The following is a 25,026-nucleotide window of genomic DNA, read 5'->3' as shown; positions in this document are numbered from 1 at the left end:
GCTGGAGTCTCTTCTGGAGCTTGGCGGTGGTCCCGGCGTAGAGGGCGTTGCCGTAGTCCAGTCGGCTGGTGACGAGGGCCTGGGTGACGGTCTTCCTGGTCTCGGTGGGGATCCACCAGAAGATCTTCCGTAGCATGCGTAGGATGTTGAAGCATGCCGAGGAGACGTTGTTGACTTGCCTGGTCATGGAGAGGGAGGAGTCCAGGATGAAGCCCAGGCTGCGTGCATGGTCTGTCGGTTTGGGTGCGGTGCCCAGGGCGGGAGGCCACCAGGAGTCGTCCCAGGCGGAGGGAGAGGAGCCCAGGATGAGGACCTCCGTCTTGTCCGAGTTCAGTTTCAGGCGGCTGGTCGTCATCCACTCGGCTACCTCTTTCATCCCTTCGTGCAGGTTGGCTCTGGCGGCGGCGGGGTCGTTGGTCAGGGAGAGGATCAGCTGGGTGTCGTCGGCGTAGGAGATTATGCTGAGGTTGTGTTTGCGTACGATGGCCGCGAGGGGGCTCATGTAGACGTTGAAGAGGGTGGGGCTCAGAGATGATCCTTGGGGGACGCCGCAGATGACTTCGGTGGCCTCTGACTTGTACGGTGGTAGGCGGACTCTCTGTGTTCTCCCGTCGAGGAAGGAGGTGATCCACTCCAGCGCCTTGTCCTGGATTCCGACGTTGCTGAGGCGCCGTACTAGGGTGCGGTGGCAGACCGTGTCGAATGCCGCGGAGAGGTCCAGGAGGATGAGGGCCGCTGTTTCTCCATTGTCCATCAGGGCTCGGATGTCGTCGGTGGCGGCGATGAGGGCGGTCTCGGTGCTGTGGTTGGCTCGGAAGCCGGACTGTGAGGGGTCGAGGGATCCGTTCGTCTCGAGGAAAGCGGCCATCTGCTTGTTGACGGTCTTCTCGATGACTTTGGCTGGAAACGGGAGGAGCGAGATGGGGCGGTAATTCTTGAGGTCGGTGGGGTCCGCTGTTGGTTTCTTGAGTAGGGCGCTGAGTTCGGCGTGTTTCCAGCTCTCGGGGAAGATGGTGGTGTCGAGGGATGTGTTGATGATGTCTCGCAGGTGGGGTGCGATGACAGCGTCGGCTTTGTTGAAGACGTGGTGAGGGCAGGGGTCGGTCGGTGATCAGGAGTGGATGGAGTTCATCGTGCGGATGGTGTCTTCGGTGCTGATCGGGGTCCAGGCGTGGAGGGTGGTGGTGGGGGGTGGTTGTTCGGTCATGGTGTGCGTTGGTTGGTTGTTGAAGCTGTTGTGTATGTCCGCGATCTTGTTGTGGAAGTATGAAGCCAGGGAGTTGCAGAGGTCTTGCGATGGGGTGATGTCGTTGTTTCCTGCGCTGGGGTTGGAAAGCTCTTTGACGATGTTGAAGAGTTCCTTGCAGTTGTGTGCGTTGTTGTCCAACCGGTCCTTGAATGCTGTTTTCTTGGCGGCGCGGATCAGCTGGTGGTGTTTCCGGGTGGCAAGTTTGAAGGAGGTCCTGTTGTCCGGTGTCGGTTCCCTTCTCCAGACTTTCTCGAGGGCTCGGCAGTTCTTCTTGGAGCTCTTGAGTTCGTCGGTGAACCATGGGGCTTTCTTGCTGCCGGGTCTGCTGGGCGGGGTCCTCAGTGGGGCGAGTTCGTCCGCGCAGTTGCTGATCCACTTCGTGAGGTTGTCGGCGGCCTGGCTGGGGTTCGCTGAGCTGGCAGGAGGGTGCTGGCTCAGGGAGGTGGCGAGCTGGTCTGCTGTGATCTTGTTCCAGCTTCTGCGGGCGGTCTGTTGCTGGTGGTGGTGGGTCGTTGTTTTCTTGAAGGTGAAGTGGACGCAGCTGTGGTCCGTCCATTGAAGCTCTGTGGTGTGGCTGAAGTTGATGTCCTTGCTGGATGAGAAGACAGCGTCGAGTGTGTGTCCGGCGAGGTGGGTGGGGGTGGACACCAGTTGCTTGAGTCCCAGGTTGGTGAGGTTGTCGAGCAGGGTGCTGGTGTTGCGGTCGTTGTTGTTCTCCAGATGGAAGTTGAGGTCTCCCAGGAGGATGTAGTCAGTGGAGGGGAGGGCATGTGGGCTGACGAAGTCGGCGATGTCCTCGCTGAATTGTGTGCGTGGTCCAGGGGGTCGGTAGATCAGGGTGCCTCTGAGGGTGGTGTTCGGGTTGGTGTGGATCTGGAAATGCAGGTGTTCGGCGGTGGTCAGGGAGTTGTCGGTGCTGGTCGTGAGACGGATGGTGCTCCTGTGGATGATGGCGATGCCTCCTCCCATCTGGTTGGCGTTTCGGTCCCTCCGGACGATCTTGTAGCCCTCTGGGATGGCGATGGCGATGTCGGGAGCTGAAGAGGCGTTCATCCAGGTCTCCGTGAGGAAGGCAACGTCTGGAGCTGTGGTGTCGAGGAGGTTCCAGAGTTCGATGGCATGTCTGTGGATGGAGCGGGTGTTGAGCAGGATGCACTTGAGGTGGGTGCTGCTGGTGTTCGGATTGGTGGGTGCTGGTGCGAGGCAGGTCCGGATGCAGGTGAACTTGCAGGCGTGGCAGCTGAAGGGTCCGTGGGTACGTTGTGGAGAGGCTTGATGGCAATCTGGGAGTCGGCCGGTGTTGAGAGCGGTGAGGGTGGCGGCGGAGTACGTCAGGCGGGTCGGTCGGGGTCTTCGTGGGCCAGGGGTCCTGGCGCTGGTCGCGATCCGGTCGCGGACGGGCGTAGACGGGCTTACCTTTGGCGCGCCTTCGGCGCACAATCGGCGCGCCCGCTGCGCGTGACCGCTGCGCGTCCGCACGGTCGCCATTTAAGGCCAAGTGCGCGGGTGGGCGGAGCAGCTGGGAGGCGGGAGCGGGGAGGGAACAGAAGAAAAAAAGGGGCGGGGCCAATGGCGGTGGCGGGAAGCGAGAGCGGAGGGCGGCGAGGTAGGCGGCCAATCAGGAAGGAAACTGGACACGGCACAGGGGATGCAAAGAAATTAACAGGCAGAAATTTAGGGCAAAACAAATAAAAACGGCAAAATACGCGAGCAGACGGCAGAAACAGACAAGCACAAATTACGGGCAAAACGAGGAAAAACAGCAAAATACGCGAGCAGACGGCAGAAACAGACAAGCACAAATTACGGGCAAAACGAGGAAAAACAGCAAAATACGCGAGCAGACGGCAGAAACAGACAAGCACAAATTACGGGCAAAACGAGGAAAAACAGCAAAATACGCGAGCAGACGGCAGAAACAGACAAGCACAAATTTAGGGCAAAACAAGGAAAAACAGCAAAATACGCGAGCAGACGGCAGAAACAGACAAGCACAGATTTAGGGCAAAACAACTGGGAAACCAGAGGGGAGCGACCACGGCGTCAGCGAGGCCGGCGGCGAGGCAGAGGGCAGGCAGAGGGGAACACACGCAGCAGCTGGTGGCCGTGCGGCGCGGGGGTGATCATTCTCTAGGCCTAGAGATCGGCTGCTGTATTCAAGATGCTGTCTCCTTGTCTGTAGCCTAGTGATGTAGTGGTCTATACCATCGCGGTGAAAGTCTGAGGGCAGGCGACTTTTTTGTGGTGTCTCTCACTGGAGAGCGTGCAGGAGGTGTTACATCCTTTTGCCCATGTGGAGGAGGTGTAGGAGAAAGCCTTGATCCCTCGCTGTTCTTGTGCGACTGCGAGACTCACAATGCTCTGGTGTGATCTTCCTCTTGGTAGCGTGACTGATGCCCACTGGAGAGCCCTGGTCACCTTCCGCAGCTGAAGCTGATCTTGAGGACCTCTGAGATGTGGGCCCATGACTCGAAGACGGAGCCGGCCGATTAGACGTCTCGGTGTGCTGCGCCACCACTGGCTGAGGCTGCGCCGAGGAACTGTGAACTTGTGGAGACTGCACTGGAGCCCATGCCTCGACGTCGAACGCCGGTGAGGTGACGTCGATGAAGGCCTTCTCGACGCCGAGCGCGATCACTGGGCGCCGACGGAGGATGCTTGGATGCTGAATGCCCTCGACTGGACTGCAATGGATTTCTCGACGTCGAGCGTCGATGCCCTGTCGACGACGGTAAATGCCTTGACGTCGAGCATCGATGGTGAGACGCCGACGGAGGGTGCCTCGACGTCGATCGATGATGGCCTGGCGACGACGGAGGGTGGCTCGACGGCGATCCCCGATGGCCTGGCGGCGACGGAGGGTGCCTCGACGTCGAGCGTCGATGATGGGTCGCCGACGGAGGGTGCCTCGACGTCGAAACCGAATGACTAGGCGTCGACGGCAGCTTCAACGTCGAAGACTGGACCTGAGGCTTCGACGACGGAGGTCTCGACGTCGAGCTGCTATGCTCCAACGTCGACCTCTCTCTCTCTCAACGCTGCATGTCGCCCGGTTGACGGGTGCGGAGGTACCTTGACTCTCGACGCTGAATTATTCACCGTCGAGGGGAGTTGACTCGTCATCGTCGTCGGAATCTTCAACGCCGAAAGAGAGCAGGTTGGGACCTCTTTCGACGTCGACCGTGTCCTCCACTTTTTCTGTCTCTCTGGAGACCTACCTCTGTCAGAAAGTCCATAAATTCTGTTTCTTTCTCTGTCCTTGAGAGTTCTTCTTGTCAAGGATGTGCAGTGATCACAAGTTTCTGCAGAATGCGAGTCAGGGAGACAGGATACACACAGGATGTGTATCAGTCCTAGCCTTCTTCTTCCCACAGGAAGGGCAGGAGTCAAAAAGCGAAGGCCTTTTGACAAAACAATTAACCTTTTTTGAGCTAAAAAAGGTAACATTATCTCTCTAAGGCAAAAAACCGTCGAGTGAATATAAAAATTGAAGAAAATCACCAAGTATTTTTGACATAAAGTAAAAAAAAAAGGTGGGAGCTGTTAAACCAGGGTCCTGACAGAAGGAGCCAGAAAGAACAACTGACCTAATTGTCACCCCGAGGCATGATGGGAAGCCTGGGGTCATGGCTGCCTTAAAGGCACGGTGCCAGTTTTCTAGCTGAAAATGCTTTCAGTCTCTGTGTTATTACTTTTCAATGCAGCTTATGGCTGACATTGTCTTTTATGAGAAAATTTCAGGATTTATGAGTGTTTTTACTCATTAAAACACAAAGTTCAAGGACTATTTGGCCTAATGTGTTTTTTGTTTCTTCCTAATTGCTGTGCATATACAAGTGTTTACATTGTCTAGCCTTGGTTTTGGGGCTGCATTGGTGTAAGAAAAATGATATATGTATGTACATATATTTGGAGCGAGATATATGTGTTTTTTACATATATATTTTTATATTGTTTCCGGGGTCCCGCACATGGGCGGGAATATTCAGTGCTTATGACTATTATGACTATTGATGAGGCTCTCCTGGAAGAGAATAACATTTTTAAAAACTTTCAGTCAGTAGAGAGTGGGGAGCCTTGGGGATCATGATGCAGTTTCAAGTACAAAAATACAGTGGCCAACTCAGTAATTATATAGATCAAAGCTCCCAGTTGTATTAAGGAAACCCATGTGTTACTGGTTAAGGGCGGTAAGACCCTTCTCATGCCTCAACCACCAATCCTGTCAGGGTGAAGTCACAAGCAAACCTCAAATAAAATTGTCCTTAAAGCTCTGGAAGCTTGGCACAAAGCACTTGGGCTTAACTTAAAGGCAATGTGTAAAGCATTTGAGCAATACTTCAAACGTTAATAAAGTGAAAACTCAAGAAAGATTCCACACCAATTTAGAAAAATTAAGAAAAATGTAATAAACAACACTACATAAATCCAATCAGTAAAACGGGCAATATGTAATTTTTAAAGATTTAGGTGAAAATAGTGCCTATAAAGCACACAGCGCCAACTCCGATTATCGGGTTGCACCGGACTGGGACAAAGTGACAAGTTAAGGTTGCCGCAATGGAGCACTGGTCAGCTACAGGGATGAAGTTTATGCCCACTTAACAAAAGTACCTTAAATCCTGGTTAGCGATGTGTAAAATTTTTATGAATCAAGAATGGGTCGAGCAGCGGCAGTTCCCAGGAAGCTGCGGGACTTCAGTGCCGAGTCCTGCGTCATCATTGAGGATGCCATAGATGAGGGGCTTGTGATGCAAAGATCTGCGATGAGGATGTGTCGCACAGGGGCGGTTCCGAGGAGACTGCGGGCTGCAATGCGAATACCTGTCTCAGTGGTGCATCACACAGCGGCAATTACGAAGCAAAGCTGTGATGAGATGTGTCTCGCTGCGTCGGTTCTGCCCATATGAGCACAGCTGGGCTGGCAGGGCAACTTCAGGCCTACATCTAGGGGTCCAGGACCGGGGTGGCACCACTTAAGGGCAAGACTCACAGCAGAGAGTCCAGGTGCTGGGTTCAAGGTGGTTGAACTGCTTTCTGTCCCTGTGGCTTTGAATGAGGAAGCCCACCAACTAGCCTTTGGAGTCACTCTGGTGGTCCTAGGATCAAGATGCAGGCCCAATCGTTCGACTCGGGCAGCAGAGTTCCAGTACATCTTGTAGAGCATCACAGCAGTCCTGAGTATTCCACAGGTCCAGAGGTGTACTGAAGAGTTGGGTCTGAGGGTTCATTATTTATACCTGGTGCCCACTCTGAAGTAGGAGAAGGTTCTGGAGATTTCCACCCATAGTCTCACTAAACTAGTGTTAAACCTTTTGTGAGTGTGCTCAGGCAAAGCCTTTGTGACATGAAAGAGTGGTAGGTGACAGCTCCTTCTCATCAAGTCAGAGATGGCCCAGCCTTCCAACACCTTTACTACTTTGTCTCACTGCCTATATATCCATGTACACCTAATCATATGACCAAGGAAACGGGCTTCAGGAACCAAAAGGTTGGGACAAGAAAATGCCAGCTTTCTTGTAAGTGGCATTATGAGAAATGTGATTTAAAATTCTACTTTACCATTAAAAAGGGTTTTAAATTACAATTCTTTAGACACCAAACTAAACTTTCCTACCTGTCCCCAATTGAAAGTGATCACTTATTAAATGTAATAAGTTAACCCAATGTTACTATATGAGAAAGCCAGGAAATGCAGTAGGGAACAAGCATTAGCAAAGCTGGTAGGTCTCACCGATGCAAGAGCTATAGGCTTTGACAAGGTGTTTTAGCCATGTTGTACACCAGCATGGCTGCAGTTCAGCATGGCTAAAAGGTAGTGGCATAAAGGAGAGTAGCGTGTTGTAGAGTGTTGTGGAGTGGACTCAAGTGGCCTAATGCTATGAAGTGCAATAGACTGGAGTGGCATAGGGTGTTGTGGAGTGCCAGAGAGGGAGTAGAATGGCATAGAGTGCAAAGGCGTAGAGTGTCAAAGTTGAATAGAGTTGTATAGTGAAGTGGCAGAGTGTGTCAGAGAGCAGAGTGAAGTAAAGAAACGTGGAGTGGCGTTGAGGGAGATGAGTAGCGTTGAGGGAGAAGAGTGGCGAAGAGTAGAGTGATGTAGATTAGATTGTTGTTGAGTGGAGTAATGCAGAAGAGTAGAAAGGCAAAGAGTGGAATAGAGTGCTGTGAAATGCTGTAGAGTGGTACAGAGTAGCATACAGTGGACTGATGGAATTTTAATAGGGTGTCGTAATATATAGTGGAGTAAAGTGGCATGGAGTGGTGCAGAGATAGTTGCATAGAACATCAGAGTAGAGCAGTGTTAGAGTGGCATTGAGTGGAGTGTCATAGGGTGAAGGAGAGTGTCAAAGTTGAGGGGCATGGAGCAGAGGTGGGTAGAGTGTTGTAGAGTGTAGTGGCACAGCGTGGACTATTGTAGAGTGGAATGTTGTAAAGAGCTGGCCCGTAGAGTCCAGGGCTGTAGATGGGAGTAGAAGAGAGAGGCATAAGGTGGAGTGGCAAACAGAGGAGCGGCATGTAATAGACTAAAGTAGCGTAGAGTGAAGCAGAGTAGAGTGGTGTAGAGTCACTGGTGAAGAGTAGATTGTTCAACAAAAGAGTGAAGAGGCGTGGACTCGAGTAGAACAGGGTAGAGTGGAGTGGTGCATGGTAGACTGCAGTAGTGTAGAATGATAGTAGAAAGGCGTAGAGCACACTGGTGCAAAGTAGAATAGAGTGCCATAGAGTGTAGTGATGCAGAGTAAAGGAATGAAGAGTAAAGTGGTGCATAGTGCAGTTGCATGCAGTGCAGTGTTGCAGGATAGAGTGGCGTAGGGTTTAGTGGCAAAGTTTGCAGTGCTGCATAGTGGAGTCAGTGGTATAGAGTAAAGAGGAGTTGACTGCACTGGTGTAGAGTGCTTTTGCTTAGAGTGGTGTGAAGTAGCGCATAAAGGTGCAGAATAGAATAGAGTAGCGTAAAGTGGAGAGATGTACGCTGTGATGGTGTAGAGCAGTGCCGTATAGAGAGCAGTAGAGTAGGGTTGTACTGTATAGTGGAGTAGAGTGTAGTGTTGTGGTGTCGAGTACAGTGGTGGAGAGTAGAATGGTGCTGGGTAGAGTGCAGTTACGTAGAGTGCAGTGACATAGAGCAGTGTCGAGTGCAGTGTTGTTAAGTGCAGTGTTGCAGAGTGGATTGGAGTTGCATATAGTGGATTGACGTAGAGTGCAGTGATATAGAGTGGAGTGATGCAGAGTTGAGTGGCATAGAGTGTAGTGCCGTAGGGGCATATACAGTGCAGTCAAGTAGAGTGCCGTCGAGTGCAGCTGTGTAGAGTGTTGTAGAGTACAAAATAGATTGACCTAGCTTGCCATGACGTAGAGTGCAATGCTGTAGAGTAGCATAGAGGGTCGTGGCATGGCATTTTGTAGAGTAAAGTATAGTGGAATAGAGTGCAGTGTTGAAAAGTAGACTGGTAGAGTGCAGTGGGCTAGAATAGAGTGACATAGAACGTAGGAGTGGATTAGCGCAGCAAAGATTGCAGTGGCCAAAAGTGGAGTGGCTTGCCATTGAATGCAGTGATGCAGAGTAGATTGTTTCAGACTAGAGTGCAGTGGCGTAGAGTGATGCATAGCAGAGTGGTGTAAAGTTTGGTGGTGTACAGTGCACTGGCATAGAGTGGAGTAGAACGGCATAGAGCAGAGTGTTGTAGTATGCAGAGGTGTAGAGTGGCATAGAGTACAGTGACTTCAGAGTGCAGTAGGGTGGTGTATTGCAGAGCAGAGTATAGTGGCGAAGAGTGCAGTGGTGCAGGGTAGACTGGCATAGAGTTGAGTGGCGTAGAGTGCATTGGTTTTGAGTAAAGTAGTGTAGACTGCAGTGGTGCAGAGAGCAGTAGTAAGAGCAGAGTACAGTACAGTGGTGCAGAGTAGAGTAAAGAGGAGTTGAGTGGTGTCGGATAAATTGCAATGGAGTAGAGATCAGTGGTGCGGAGTACGGTGGTGTAGAGTGCAGTGGAGTAGAATAGAGTTAAGTGGCGTAGAGTGCAGTGGTGCAAAGTAGATTAGAGTGGCAAAGAGTGGGTTGGTGTAGAGTGCATTGGCGTACAGTGGAGTAGTACACAGTTGACTGCATTGGTATAGAGTACAGTGTTGTGGAGTGGTACAGAGTAGAGTAGATTGGAGTGGTGTAGATTGCAGTGGCCAAGAGTTTAGTGGTGCAGAGCAGAGCTGCGAAGTGTGGAGTGGAACAGAGTTGTGTAGCGCAGCACAGATTGCAGTCAATCAATTAATCAGGGCCTTGTATAGCGCAACTACTCACCTGAGAGGGTCTCAAGGTGCTGGGGGCGAGGGGGCTTCTGCTCGGACTTGGTGGAGGATTATTCGAAGAGTCAGGTCTTGAGGTCCTTCCTGAATGGAGTGAGTGACGGGGATTGCCTGAGGTCGAGGGGCAGGGTGTTCCAGGTCTTGGTAACGAGGTGGAAGACGGAGGCAAGGGCAAGTTTGGAGGATTGGAGTTGTCTGGCGGGTACGTAGAATGTGAGGTGGTGGTTCAGGTATGCTGGTCCTTCGTCATGTAGAGCTATATAGGAGTGAGTAAGGAGGTTGAAAGTGATTCTCTTCTTGACTGGGAGCCAGTGAAGTTGCCAGAGGTGTTGTGTGATGTGGCTGCAGCGGGGGATGTCAAGTACCAGTCTGGCTGCGGAGTGTTGAACGTCGTGAAGTTTGAGGTGTGACAGAGTGGCGTGGCGCAGTGTAAATTCAAGTAGAGGAGTGTGCAGTTGCGTAGCGTGGCGTACAGTAGAATAGAGTGGTGTAGAGTGCAGTAGTGTAGGATAGATTGTTTCAGAGGAGAGTGAAGTGAAGTCCAGTGGTGCAGAGTAGATGAGTGGCGTAGAGTGTGGTGGCAAAGAGGGTGGTGGCAAAGAGGGCGGTGGCAAAGAGGGCGGTGGCAAACAGGGCGGTGGCAAACAGGGCGGTGGCAATGAGGGGTGCAAGGTAGACTGAAGTGGTGTAGAGTGCACTGGTGTAGATTGGAGAAGAGCAGCACAGTCTGTAGGTGCACAGTCTGCAGTGGCACAGGGTGAAGTGGCAGAGTAGATTGTTTCAGACTAGAGTGAAGTGGAGTGGTGCAGGGTAGAGTACAATGGCGTAGTGTTGAGTGATGCATAGTAAGTAGAGTGGCGTACAGTGTGTAGCGCAGTAGTGTGGTGGTGTAGAGTGTACTGGTGTAGAGTGCAGTAAATTGCATAGAGTAGAGTGTGGTAGAGTGCAGTGATGTAGAGTTGCATAGATCACAGTGACAGAGTGCAATGGTGTTCAGTGGTGCAGAGTATAGTGGTGCAGAGTGCAGTGGTGCAGAGTGCAGTGGTGCAGAGTACAGTGGTGCAGAGGTGCGAGGCAGATTGGCATGGAGTGTAGTGGTGTAGAATGCATTGGTTTTAAGTAAAGTGGTGTAGACTGCAGTGCTGAAAAGTGCAGTGGTTAAACTAGAGTTGTGCAGAGTAGGGTGAAATGGCGTAGAGTGGATTGGTGTAGAGTAGCACTGTTTACCAGTGGTTAAGGGCACAAAGTCCTAAGCCTAACAAAAACAAGATCAGCAAAAACAGATCAAAGCAAAATGTTGGAGGGAGGAGGACCTTCTGAAGGCTGACAGACAAGAATGCACTAGGAGCCTCTCAGTGTATCACGGTTCATTTCATTTTGATGAAACAATAGAAGTCGACCACTCCAAATTCTGATATATGCCCAAGGTGTAACATAAAAGGATTACAACGTAGAGAAAGTGGAACTGCTATTACGAATTTAGTACTTCCCCTGCGCTTGCTCCTTAGACAAACTTCTGCATTACATAAAACACACAGAAAGCACTGAAAGAAATTAAATCGTAGGTCTAAAATACTGCACCTTTGAACATGCAAAACATGCAGGGAGATGCAGAGTTGACAAGACAGCAACCAAAGACAGGTATGAATACACACTGTAGCAGCTTGCATGATATGCGGAGACTTAGATACATAGGACATGGTTACTGGGGTGACAAGGGGGTCTGGCTTCATCATCAATGCGTGCAAGTTAAAAAAAAAAAAGAACTGCACATTTTGGCAACAGTGCACAATAAGACTCTTTGGTCCTTACCATACGATGATCCAAAACTCCATAAAGCAAAGGAGAATGGTGGTTGTCCTGGCTGTATAGATTCTTACTCACAACCTGGATGTGAGCCTGTTGCCTCATCTGCTCTGCTGACTTCATCCCAAAACAGATGTGGCTTCTGAAAGGGACAAACTCAAGGTCAGATTAGCTAAACATCTGCATAGCTTACGACAGCCATTTAATAGAACATCAAATATTTGACAGTTATTGCTACAAAAGAGGGAATTGGTCCTTCGGTGAACATGTTGGATTACCCTTTTCTTCCATTACTTTCCACTCACCTCTAGACTTACATATTTGAGCGCTCCTTCCTCAAAACCATGTATATTCAACTGCAATCAAGCATCCCAGTCTTCATGAGGAATAGGGAGAGTATCCTTCCCATGGATAAAGTACATTAACCCCAAAGGTGCTTTTAGATTCCCTCCTCCTTTCTTATCAGTAGGCCTCCCATTCCGGAAGGTCAAGAAAGGTTTTCCTGCAAAGTGAACAACTGTGTTCCCCCCACAGTTACGTATGGCACTGCCTTCTTCCAAGAGTTGGTACAGCAGATTCATATCACTGCTGATGCCAGGTATTACAATTTGCCATTTTGGGTGGTTAACTTTAACAGACAGGAGAGTTACAAATGTAATAGCCATACGCTTCTGACAAGTACTGCTGCTGCCGTTGTATATGAAATGGAGGCATTAGTTGAAGAGGGTAAGTACTCCCCTCAAGTAATAAATATAATCTTCAAGTAATAAATGTAATCCTTGTAAGGGTGAACAACTAAAGTCACTAGAAAACCTGAGCTCAACCCCTTGGTAGCTATGGCACGAGGAAGGCAAGCTTGACAGAGGCAATGTGTAAAGTATTTGTGCAGTTCAAAAACAGTAATAAAGTTATGAGGCAAAGCAATAAAAATCCTTAAATTAATTTGAAAAATGGAGTACAATTTAATAAGTAAAATGACCCCAAAATGAAAAAAAACAATAATGGGAGCCAGAGATAGGACTGTGTAAAGTGTTAAGTAGAAACAGCGCCTAGAAGTAAAAAGTGCTGATAATGGCAGTGGTAGCCCAGGACCTAGGTGCAATTTGACATGGACTGCAGTGAAGCGAGGGTCAGATACACCGACCAGGTTCATCCTGGTCAAAGGTTGTATCTACTGACTTTGGTCCTTTGCATCCAAAACCATCACAGGAGTACCATTCTAACCCTCCTCCCCGGACCCCAGGGGAAGCAATTTGAGACTAGTACGGTGACAGGCAGAGGCCACAGTAAGCTCCAATCTAGATTCAGTTGTCACTGATCAGCTGGGCATTGCAGGAAAATGCATTTGTAGATGGTTTTGCCCCTGTAGCTTTAACAGGAGGTCAGCCTTATGAACCTTGGAAGCCACTTCTTTGTTCTGAATACAAGAGTAAGAGCAGGTCCAATCCTTTAGGGCTCCTCTCAGGTCTCAGACAGCAGATTCAGTTTTCTTCTGCTCTTTACAGGTCCAGGAGTACTCTGAAGTAGGTGCCTGGAGATGCCATATTTATGCCTGACACAAGCTTGTGGGTGAGAATGAAGCGTGATGATGCCCTAACCAATGGGGTAAAGATACTCCAGGATAATTCTACACATTTTTGGCATTTTCACGATAGACGAAGTCTTTGGCCACACTGAACTGAGGGCTAGGTGTATGCATGGGGAGTGTACTATGGTAATCCTGGTGTACTTTCACATCTAACACTAAAAACCAGTTTCAGGTAGTTGTTGTAGCAAACAAACCCAGAGACAGAAGTCTGATAAAAGTCAAACAGAGCTTTCAAACTGTGGATAAACAAAGTTTTGACTATGTTATCCTTTGAAGTGCACCTCAAATGTTAAATGTAAACTCAGCAAATCTGTTAAACAGGCTGTGACACTATAATGTTAAGAGTCTCACTGTGATTGAGGCCTGACTAACTGGCAGGAGAAATAAAGGGCCCTATTCAAGTGTCAGGTAATGTTTGCCTGTGACTGGGTAGGCACCTTGAAGTGCGCTCCAAGTGTCATATGAAAAACCTAAGCAGACCTGTCAAGCAGGATGTGGCATTAAAGCAGGACTTGATACTTTAAAGTTAAAAAGGATCCTCCAAGTCTCCTATGCATATTCTATTTGGTTCATAAGGTCAAATCTGCCCCTTGAAGCCTACCTATTGTTCGCCAGGGGACAGCTGTAAGGCAATGGAAGGCTTTAGAAGCTTCAGCAGGTAAAGGGTAAGTTTTCTAAAGTATATTTTCTGTAATAGTTAGACAAAACTCGACATTATATTGGATTTTGTTCAACAATTAAAAAGAGTCTCCGGAAAATTTCTCTAGCTGTTTCCTATGCAGAGGTTACATATATGAAAGCTAATATTGTGCTCCAATGGTTTACCATGAAACAGCTAACCCTGAAACAGGGAAATAGCCTTCTGGACCTTTTCACTGTGAGGACATGTTTATCAATAAACGTTTACATGACCTACTGAAAAACCATGTATCCAGCCTCAATGGCCAGTAAGGCCCAGTTGGGGTTGACTTAATATTTTAAGGAGGGTTTAGGCCTGTCAAACAGTGTTATTGTTACCAATCCAATTTGCATTTTGAAACTGCACAAGCAGGCTACTGGTGCAGGCCTGCATTCCAGCTTGCATTGCACTGAAGTGGGCGGCAAAATGAATGCTAAAGTCCAATGGCGACAGTTAACTTACAGGGCCAGGGTAATACGTGGGTATCATATACTTAGGACTTATAGGTAAGTTCATTATGCCAATCAGGGGTATGCCAATTTCATCATGTTAAAAGGATGAGGAGCACAATCACTTTACCACTAGTAAGCACTTTAAAGTGCACAGAGTTCAATAGTCTATGAAAAAACGGAGTCTGGTACTGGGACAAAGGGGCAGCTGGACCTAAATACGTAGACTGAAAATAATTGCTGACCCTCACACTGGTTTCTTATCTCAAGATTTGAGAACAAACAAACAAAGAAAAAATCTTCTGTTTGTCGGGGTTATTTTATTTAAACCCTTTGAAATTTTCAATAATTTTTATATATTTCTTCATGGGTGAGAAAAACACTATACAAAACATTTACACATATTTACAAAACCATTATACAGCTAACATATATACATTTATGAACAGTTTATACAAAAAACTTCTTTTACAAAAATAGCGATTGTATGTCCACAAATAATAATTCTTTGCGAAATATCAAACCACTACAATACCCACAAGGTGAAAAAATGGCAACAAAATTTCTTTTAGGAAAGATCAAAACACAACTTTGAAAATTAAGTCAAAGATGGTAAACAATAAATTCATAAACTAGTATTCTCTTTCTTTTTGATGCCTGTTTGCCGTTTTGCCGACGCGTTTCGAATCTTAGGGAAATCCCAGATTCTCATCAGGGCTCTTTCAATGTGGATAATCTACACAAAGAGAGATATAAAAGAAGTTCGTTCAGTAACTGAAATCTTATGAAATCAGTACCCCCTAGGGGCGCTGGATGTCTCAGGACAAATTACCTTCATCAATGGGCGACACGGTCCAATTATTCTAATGAGGCTGATGTAAGCCTTGGTCTTTTAATGAGACAGTTGACCTAATGTGTAAGAATTGGCATATTTACTGCACAGCCAAGGAACAGCACAGTCAAACTGGTTCTGCGACACAAAAGCTAAGAGTTCGTACCTTTAACCGTTGGAACGGTGTTGGAAGGTTGCTGTTGTTAAAATGTCACACTCAAAACGAGGGGCTCTAAGGGCGGCTCCGACGTGATCTGCAATGCACAATCAACGATCGTGCTCAGTGCCCATTGTTTTCTATACTTTTATAAACAATCACATTGGCTTTTTGGGTAGAGACATACCTGTAACTGTTTTCATGTGGAGCGGAGATCGCAAATGGCGTTTCTGCTTCTCCTTGTTTATCACTTCCACAGGTTTGAATCAAGGTCGGGGAACGGAGTTTAGGCTCCTCCGCGGCGTTAGCTGAAGCGTGTATCAGTCACGCTAAACGCTAAAATACAAGCGTAGCTGTTTTAGGGGTAGAAAGCGAGTGAATCGCAGCAGCTTGTGGAGACCTCGCGCTCACTCACCTATCTCTTCTTCTGTCTGACCAGGGAATGCGAACTCTTTGGTAGCCTGGCGGCCTCCTGTGGCTCCTACAGTATAGTAACCTCCCGCTGAGCATTATGGATGTTGTAGTTGTTAAAGAAATCGCGTCTGCATATTTTAAAGCCTCGAGATTTCGGAAAGGGAATTCAACCCCGTTTGGGTGCTATTAAATTTTAATATCAGATAGGCCTCCTTCCTCAATAGGATTTGCTCAGTATTAATACCTGATTTTGCCTGGTTAGCACTGAATAATACAGTCCATTGGAATTCATTATCTCCATGTTTGTTATCAGTAAAGTGTTGGACCAAGGGCGCAGTTAGGACTTTGTTCTTAAGGCGTGATCTATGTTGTGTCATGCGAGTATTCACTTGTTGATTAGGGCAGACTATAGCGTATACTACATTTTTGGTCCGGCAATTGGAAAAACCAACATGTGACCAAGTTGTGTTGGCATGTTGGAAGGTTTTGCCCTCGATAGTTGAGTCACACGCAATGCAGTTTCCACATCTGTGGTGTCCCTCGATCGGCTTTAGTCTCCATTGTGTCAACAAATCACTTTTAGGTTTTGTTATCCGTACATCTGCGCGAACAATCTGCTGGCCAATATTTTGATTTTTCTTATATGCAAATATTGGGCGAGGAAATGGCACTTCCAGTTCTTCTACAAGATGCCAGTGTTTAAGGACCATTTGTCGTACTTTATGAGTTTCAGCACAAAATGTCGTGACACATACCAAATTCTCCAGGTCACGTTTAATTTTAGTATCAAAGAGGCACTCTCCAGGTGTATAGCGTGCTCTCTTAAAAGAATGTTTCAATAACTTCTTGGGGTAACCACTTTGGACCAATTCCTCACAGAAGTTCTGCCCATGATGGTCAAACTGACCTATCTCCGAGCAATTTCTCCTGATCCGTAGAAGTTGTCCATATGGCAAATTTGCCCTCAAGTTTCTTGGATGCGAACTTCTATAATGGAGGATGGTGTTTTTGTCCGTTGCCTTCTTATATAAGGAGGAATTTAGTGTGCCTTCGACATTTTTTATTTCAACGTCCAGAAATGTCATTTTCACATTACTGGAATCCTGATGTCTTGTGTTTAGCCATTGGTGAAAGTCACTCAACTCGGTGTGGCTCCCCTGCCACAGGAGCCACACGTCGTCAATATATCGGAACCAGTGGACTATATGGTGCTTGAAAGGGTTGTTTTCTTCCACATATTTCTTCTCGTATTCGGCCATGAACAATAGGGCCATTTCAGGAGCATAAGGGCACCCCATCGCGGTGCCCTTGATCTGCATGAAAAAATCATCATTGAAACGGAAATAATTTCTTTTCAGCGTGATTTCCGCTAGTTTAAGGATGAAGGACGTGGGGACTCTATGGGGTCTTTCCCTGGAGTCCAGATACAGTTCTAACACCTCTAACGCCTCGTCCTGTGGGATCTGCGTGTAGAGTGACATGACGTCCATTGTCACCATAAGTTGTGTTGTGTGATCAAACAAGGTCCCTTCAACTTTCGTTAAAAAGTCGGTTGTGTCCCTTAGATATGCTTTGACTTTAGCCACAAAGGGCTTTAAGAAAAAGTCCACGTATTTGGACAGTGGCTCAAGGCACGATTCGCAGCCTGAGACAATTGGTCGTCCCGGGGGGTTGGACAAATTTTTATGTATTTTGGGCAAAAAATATGCCACAGGCGTTCTTGGGAATTTCTTCACTAAAAACTCACTCTCTTTTGGGCCCAAAAACCCACTGACTCTACCAGATTGGTCAATATCTAAGATTGATGCCTGGATCTGTTGTAACGGATCATCTTGCAGCTTTCTATACCATTTCTGGTTATTAACTTGGGAGAGCCCTTCTGCTAGGTATTTGTCTCTCTGCCAAATTACTACAGCACCGACTTTGTCGGCCTGTTTTATTATCACTGAAGAATCTTCCTTTAGATTTCTCAGTGCGGCCCGTTGTCCCTTGGTGATGATCTGTTTAACAAATTTTTGTTTGTTCTCTAATTTATTGATAGACGACAGCAAAATTTGTTCAAAAGCATATACCTGTTTTGGAATATTTTGACTCGGTACAAAAGTAGATTTGTTCCTTAGGCCCGTGGTCTCCGTGTTGATGTTTAGGGGTTGGTTCGCGAAGAAAGCTTTAAGTCTAATCTTACGACAAAATTCTATTGTTTCCAATTTAATTCTTGTAAAATCTGTCTGTCTGGAAGGGACAAATTTTAGACCCAGATTAAGGACAGATTCTTCATCCTTTGTCAATGTCCGAGTGGATAGATTGACTATAGTGGAGGAGCCTTCTACGACTTGTAGAAGTTTTTCCGGGTTTGCATTTCCCATGGTGTTTTGAATCGTACTTTTGACTGTGGGCCTTTCTCTAAAAAAGAAGGTTGTTTTTTGTTGTTACTACCTCTTGTTTCTGAGCCCGATGATTCAGAAGACGAGGTTTCAGAGAAAGTTTTGAACCTGTTTCGGGACCTCCCTTGAAAATTTGAAAGTGCTCCACGAGATTCTGCTTGGGAATAATAATCGTCTTTAAGAAAGGGGTAAGCCCTTTCTAATGTGAAGGATTTAGAATCCCTTTCGTACTGAGCTGTCTTGCTATTGATAGTGTTGTCTTTAAAGGACTGTATCTCCTTATCTAATTTCTCCAAAAGAGCCTTGGAGTCCAGAACCACCTGGCTGTCCTTGATTGCCTGTGTAAGATCCTCAATTTCTTGTAGCTCTTTAGCACATAGTCTCTGCGCTGTTTCTATAGTATGAACCATCAGGTCTCTGCTGCACTTCGTGTTTATACAGCTGAAACCCTTTTTATAATCCGCATCATCAGTGAAAATCACCGGGACATTCTTAACCTGAAGCCCCCATGGGATGGTCCCACCCCTTAGGTGCTTGAGGAGAAAATGCCCGTGTAATTCCGTGCGAATATGTTTTTTTCGAAGTCTGGTCAATTTGTCAGTTTCATTTTGCTGTTGAGCTGAAGAACTTAAAGTGACATCTGCAAAGGGGGATGTAGCCAACAAGTTTTGAATGTGGCTCTCTGAAAATGATAAAGTGTCTTTCTCACCCATTACTTAGGAGGGACAAGATGTCTCTCCCCGCTGTTGGTTCCAAAAAACTTACAGCATGGAGAAAATCCTGGTGCCCTTGGAACTCTCGCGGGTAACGGCCCGGTCTAAAGTTTATGAAAAAACTGAGTCTGGTCCTGGGACAAAGGGGCAGCTGGACCTAAATACGTAGACTGAAAATAATTGCTGACCCTCACACTGGTTTCTTATTTCAAGATTTGAGAACAAACAAACAAAGAAAAAATCTTCTGTTTGTCCGGGTTATTTTATTTAAACCCTTTGAAATTTTCAATAATTTTTATATATTTTTTCATGGGTGAGAAAAACACAACACAAAACATTTACACATATTTACAAAACTATTTGCCATATGGACAACTTCTACGGATCAGGAGAAATTGCTCGGAGATAGGTCAGTTTGACCATCATGGGCAGAACTTCTGTGAGGAATTGGTCCAAAGGGGTTACCCCAAGAAGTTATTGAAACATTCTTTTAAGAGAGCACGCTATACACCTAGAGAGTGCCTCTTTGATACTAAAATAAAACGTGGCCTGGAGAATTTGGTATGTGTCACGACATTTTGTGCTGAAACTCATAAAGTACGACAAATGGTCCTTAAACACTGGCATCTTCTAGAAGAACTGGAAGTGCCATTTCCTCGCCCAATATTTGCATATAAGAAAAATCAAAATATTGGCCAGCAGATTGTTCGCGCAGATGTAAGGATAACAAAACCTAAAAGTGATTTGTTGACACAATGGGGACTAAAGCCGATCGAGGGACACCACAGATGTGGAAATTGTATAGCGTGTGACTCAACTATCGAGGGCAAAACCTTCCAACACAACTTGGTAACGTGTTGGTTTTTCCAATTGCAGGACCAAAAATGTAGTATACGCTATAGTTTGCCCTTGTTCCAAAATCTATATAGGCAAGACTAATCAACAAGTGAATACTCGCATGACACAACATAGATCACGCCTTAAGAACAAAGTCCTAACTGCGCCCTTGGTCCAACACTTTACTGATAACAAACAGAGATAATAAATTCCAATGGAATGTATTATTCAGTGCTAACCAGGCAAAATCAGGTATTAATACTGAGCAAATCCTATTGAGGAAGTAGGCCTATCTGATATTAAAATTTAATAGCACCCAAACGGGGTTGAATTCCCTTTCCGAAATCTCGAGGCTTTAAAATATGCAGACGCAATTTCTTTAACAACTACAACATCCATAATGCTCAGCGGGAGGTTACTATACTGTAGGAGCCACACGAGGCCGCCAGGCTACCAAAGAGTTCGCATTACCTGGTCAGACAAAAGAAGAGATAGGTGAGTGAGCGCGAGGTCTCCACAAGCTGCTGCGATTCACTCGCCTTCTACCCCTAAAACAGCTACGCTTGTATTTTAGCGTTTAGCGTGACTGATACACGCTTCAGCTAACGCCGCGGAGGAGCCTAAACTCCGTTCCCCGACCTTGATTCAAACTTGTGGAAGTGATAAACAAGGAGAAGCAGAAACGCCATTTGCGATCTCCGCTCCACATGAAAACAGTTACAGGTATGTCTCTACCCAAAAAGCCAATGTGATTGTTTATAAAAGTATAGAAAACAATGGGCACTGAGCACGATCGTTGATTGTGCCTTGCAGATCACGTCGGAGCCGCCCTTAGAGCCCCTCGTTTTGAGTGTGACATTTTAACAACAGCAACCTTCCAACACCGTTCCAACGGTTAAAGGTATGAACTCTTAGCTTTTGTGTCGCAGAACCAGTTTGACTGTGCTGTTCCTTGGCTGTGCAGTAAATATGCCAATTTTTACAAATTAGGTCAACTGTCTCATTAAAAGACCGTGGCTTACATCAGCCTCATTAGAATAATTGGACCGCGGGACCGCGTCGCCCATTGATGAAGGTAATTTGTCCTGAGACATCCAGCGCCCCTAGGGGGTACTGATTTCAGAAGATTTCAGTTACTGAACGAACTTCTTTTATATCTCTCTTTGTGTAGATTATCCACATTGAAAGAGCCCTGATGAGAATCTGCGATTTCTCTCAGATTCGAAACGCGTCGGCAAAACGGCAAACAGGCATCAAAAAGAAAGAGAATACTAGTTTATGAATTTATTGTTTACCATCTTTGACTTAATTTTCAAAGTTGTGTTTTGATCTTTCCTAACAGAAATTTTGTTGCCATTTTCTCACCTTGTGGGTATTGTAGTGGTTTGATATTTCGCAAAGAATTATTATTTGTGGACATACAATCGCTATTTTTGTAAAAGAAGTTTTTTGTATAAACTGTTCATAAATGTATATATGTTAGTTGTATTATAGTTTTGTAAATATGTGTAAATGTTTTGTATAGTGTTTTTCTCACCCATGAAAAAATATATAAAATTATTGAAAATTTCAAAGGGTTTAAATAAAATAACCCCGACAAACAGAAGATTTTTTCTTTGTTTGTTTGTTCTCAAATCTTGAGATAAGAAACCAGTGTGAGGGTCAGCAATTATTTTCAGTCTACAGAGTTCAATAGTCAGCAGAAAATCAGATTCAGCAAAAAAGACAGAAAGTTCGGGGTGACCCTGCAGAACGTGCAAATTTCCAACACGTTGGAAACATAGGAACTAGGGAACGGCTGTGAGCTCACTGAAATATCAACTGCCGCGCTTTTAGCTTTGAAGTTTAGAGACTAGTCAAGTTGAACAGAAACAAAGGGTGTAGCGGGGTTAAGTTTTCGGGTTCGTCAGCACATCATTTGATTTTGTAGGCCATAGGTTTATGAATCAGAAACTAAGAGACAGAAATCAGGAGTAACATTCTGAAGTGGTTCCAATCCCAATCTTCCTAGGTGGGTGATTCCAGACTTTCATTTCTCGTTTCAGGTTTGAAAAGATGCTGTAGAACGTGCATCGTGATATGCAGCAGGGTTCTTTCCCATCATCTATTTTATTCAATATATTTGTTCATCTGCTCTTAGATCTTCAGTTGCAGGGTGTTGTCCTGCATGAATGAAACTCTGCTCATTATACAGCTCGACATGGAAGCACCCTCAACATCTACAAGACTGAGAGATTATCTTGCAACGTTACAACACTGCACAGCAATAACAATGTTTCGTAATGCATGTCTAGTTACTCTAACTCTTCTGTGTTGGGGGGCTGGGAAGGAATGGAGGCATGCAGTTAAAATAGGATACTGTAGGAAAATACCAGATTACTTCCAAGCCCAATGTCTGCTTTTTATTGTTACAGGGTCAAGCAGCACTGCTTAGTAAGGGGCAGCAGGTCTAGTTTCTGGGCAAACAGGTGTAAAAAGAAGACATATTCACAATGTAGGGACTGAAGATCAGTAATTCAGAGAGAAATATTTCCACGGCCTCTCATGTAGGTAGCCGCTCATTTGACAAATTGACAGTAGAAATGCGGGAAATGCGTAATTAAGGCTTGGAGAGCAAAGTTGCTTGTAGAAAATGAATGATTCAGAAATGCAGTTGTTTAGGCACATGGGCACGACACATACCTTTTTGCTGAGGAAGCCTACAAAGCATCTAATGGGGTGCAGGCAAACAGGCCAGAACTTGATGCAACAGGAGCAGATCTACACCTAGCAGTGGGAGGAGTGAAGACAATAAGTACTTCACACCAGAGACAAACTCTTTAGGGGTAGCAATGTGGCTGAGACACAGCTACTTAGACAGTCCTCCGTCCACTATCAATGGGGAATTGGGGCAGCACTAGCAGGCTTTCAATGTTGGAAGGCTCACTCCTCAAAACACAAAGGCTCTGGACTCTGAACCACTTCCAACACTCTGGGTTGGAAGATACCTGAGCCACTCCCCTCAGGGTCACTACCCAATGCTCTCCAGACCCTTTGGAATGCACCAAAAGGTCTGCCTCCAATGTGAGCTCCCTGGGCTCAGAGAACTCACTCCCAAACAGGTGTTGGCATAGCTCTGGAAAACAGAGACTTACAATATGCTGTCCCACAATTGGATCACACAGCCCCCCACAGGGGTTAACCAAACTATCCTTCACCTCACCATCCAGTGCCTCGCACATGTACTCCACACCACTCTCTTGAGATTGGCAAGACAGTATCTGACTATCTCTGTCAATCAGCCCACACTCTTCTGGGCGGTCTTCACAGTCACATACCAGGACTTCAACCTTGGGAACCGCTCACCCTGCACCTCTCATATAGAGTTAGTAGAGTATCCCTCCCACCACTAGGACCATGAACCCCTGCGCCAGTTACCCCATTCTCCTCATGGACACTGCGCACTACTGGAGCAACCTCCTGTCCTTGAACCTCCCGGTGTATGTTAACCCCCTCCAAGTCAGGCGCCACATCTCTAGCTATGTGTACTACTCCCTCAGCACTAGAAAATTACATTTTGCTGCCACCATCTGAGCTGGATTCCACCTCTAACTTAGCAAAGCTCAATCTCTGAGCTACACACATTTCTTGTTGCTGGGCTGAGACACTCATGGCCTCAAGCCTCTCCAGCTCTAAATCAAGCTCCCTCATTCTCAACTCATGCCCCATTTGCATTCTCTTTTCCTCTAGGGCCAATTTCCTATTCTCTAACTCCAATTGTCCACTTAACTTGAGCTTGGCCAGCTCCATTTCATGCATCCTACATCTCTCTCTGTCCTCCAGCTCCTCTGGGAACAGATGTTGGCCAGAAACCTGCTGGGGAAGGTGCTTTCCTCCCTCCTAGGCCCAATAGGCCTTTCAGCTGCCTTACATTGTAGCATTCAAGTTTCTCCTCTCCCCAATTAAAATCAACAGATGCAATGGATTCTGCTTTCTCCATGATGGTTAAACTTGGAAAAAATACAAAATACCAGGAAAAATAAATCTACCAAAAGTATGTGGTCGCGTTTTGGTCGGCACTCACTAGTAGTGTTCACCAATCACTGTACATGAGTCACAAATGCAAGTTTAGAATCCCACCGCTGCCACCAATGTTAGATTTGGGGGTCTCTAGTTGGCACAGGTAAGTACTTGTGACAAATAGGGACCCTTGCTTCTGGTCAGGGTACGGGGGTACACTCCTAAAATAACCCCTGCTCACCCCCTTGGTAGCTTGGCAGGAGCAGACAGGCTTATCTCAGAGGCAGTGTGTAAAGCATTTGTGAACACATACAGTAATCAGGTGACAACACTACAGATGGACACCACACAAGTTGTAAATTAAAAATAAGTATTCTTTATATAGATTTAACACAAGACCATAAACGACAAACATCCACAATACTGTACTTAAAATGGTAGATTTAGCTTAGTTCTCTTTAGATCTTAAAATTCGATACTTTGAGTCAGGCTTCTCCGTGGATCGAGGCACTTTTCTTGATGCGGTGCAATGCGACAGCGCCGACATCCACGATGCAACGGCAGTGGCTGCGACACGCTTCTTCCTCGTTGCGAGACGCTTCTCTTGATGTGGTGCAATGCGACAGCTACAGCGGGGAAATCCACGATGCGACGGCAGCGGCTGCGACAGCGACACGCTTCTTACTCTTGAGTCGCGCTTCCAGCTCCTTGCTACATGCAGTCCCTCAGAAGGCCCAAAACAGCAGCAGGAACTTCCAAAGAACTCTTGGGAAGCTGGGGGGTGAAGTTTGTTGTCCCTGAGACTTCAGCAGGAGGCAAGCTCTTCTCTCAAACACTTGGAGAGCCTTACAAGTTGAATAAAGCGCACAAAGTCCTTTCTCCTTTCTTTGGCAGTCAGGCAACCACTACAGGCCAATCCCCCAAGCAGGACTTCAGCTTAGGGATAGTCTCTCCTCAGTTTCTTCAGGTTCCTCTCCTCAGCAAAGGTTTCTTCTTGTTGTCCAAAAATGATCTAAAGTTCCTGGGTTTGGGCCCCAATACTTATACCCCAAAATCCCTTGTTCTCAGAGGACAGGGGGCCTTTCTCTAGTCCAAACCAGTTCTGGTCAGTCCTGGAGAACTCTGTTTACATGACTCCTTCTTTCCTTTCACAGTGCAGGGAAGAGACATCAGACGCACCACAAAAGGTGGAGCCAGCATTGTGGAGGGAAGGCACAGTCCTATTCAGATCCCAGGTGCAACTCCTCCCTCCCATCTAGATGCAGATCTCTCTGTTCACCACTGGGCTGACTCACCCTATCTCCTGGAATCCCCCAGCCCCTGTCACTCAAACTCCAGATAAGGAATACACAACCTAGCAGAGGTAGGCTTGGCTAGTCAGACAAGAAAATACCTACTGTAGGAAGGTGGCTACCTGACTATGGTTACCCCAGATTTTTTGCCTTGTGTTTAGCTGGTTTTCAACTCAGTTGGCCTGGTTCCCTGCTAATCAGGGCCCCAGGCTATCTGCTGTCTCTGTAAAATGGATTCCATGTACCCTAGGTGCATAACTAAATTGGCTTGGGTCGCCTTATCAGCCCCTGTACAGAGCACTATAGGTGCCCAGGGCATAGGT

The 25,026-nt window shown here is 46.7% G+C and overlaps 1 protein-coding gene across 3 annotated transcripts in view; it reads right to left on the bottom strand.

The window, feature by feature from the left end:
* POLR3A (RNA polymerase III subunit A) overlaps nucleotides 1-25,026 on the bottom strand; it is a 319,330-nt gene that overhangs the window by 242,243 nt on the left and 52,061 nt on the right. For all 3 annotated transcript variants that reach the window (XM_086922444.1, XM_086922446.1, XM_086922445.1), the window contains exon 2: nucleotides 11,366-11,501. In XM_086922444.1, coding sequence (XP_086778570.1) covers nucleotides 11,366-11,501 — 136 coding nt within the window. The remainder of the gene's footprint in view (nucleotides 1-11,365; nucleotides 11,502-25,026) is intronic.

This window comes from Lissotriton vulgaris, chromosome 5 (genome assembly GCF_964263255.1).
Source record: "Lissotriton vulgaris chromosome 5, aLisVul1.2, whole genome shotgun sequence".
Taxonomy (NCBI): Eukaryota; Metazoa; Chordata; class Amphibia; order Caudata; family Salamandridae; genus Lissotriton; species Lissotriton vulgaris.
This window is presented reverse-complemented; position numbering and strand designations above follow the sequence as displayed.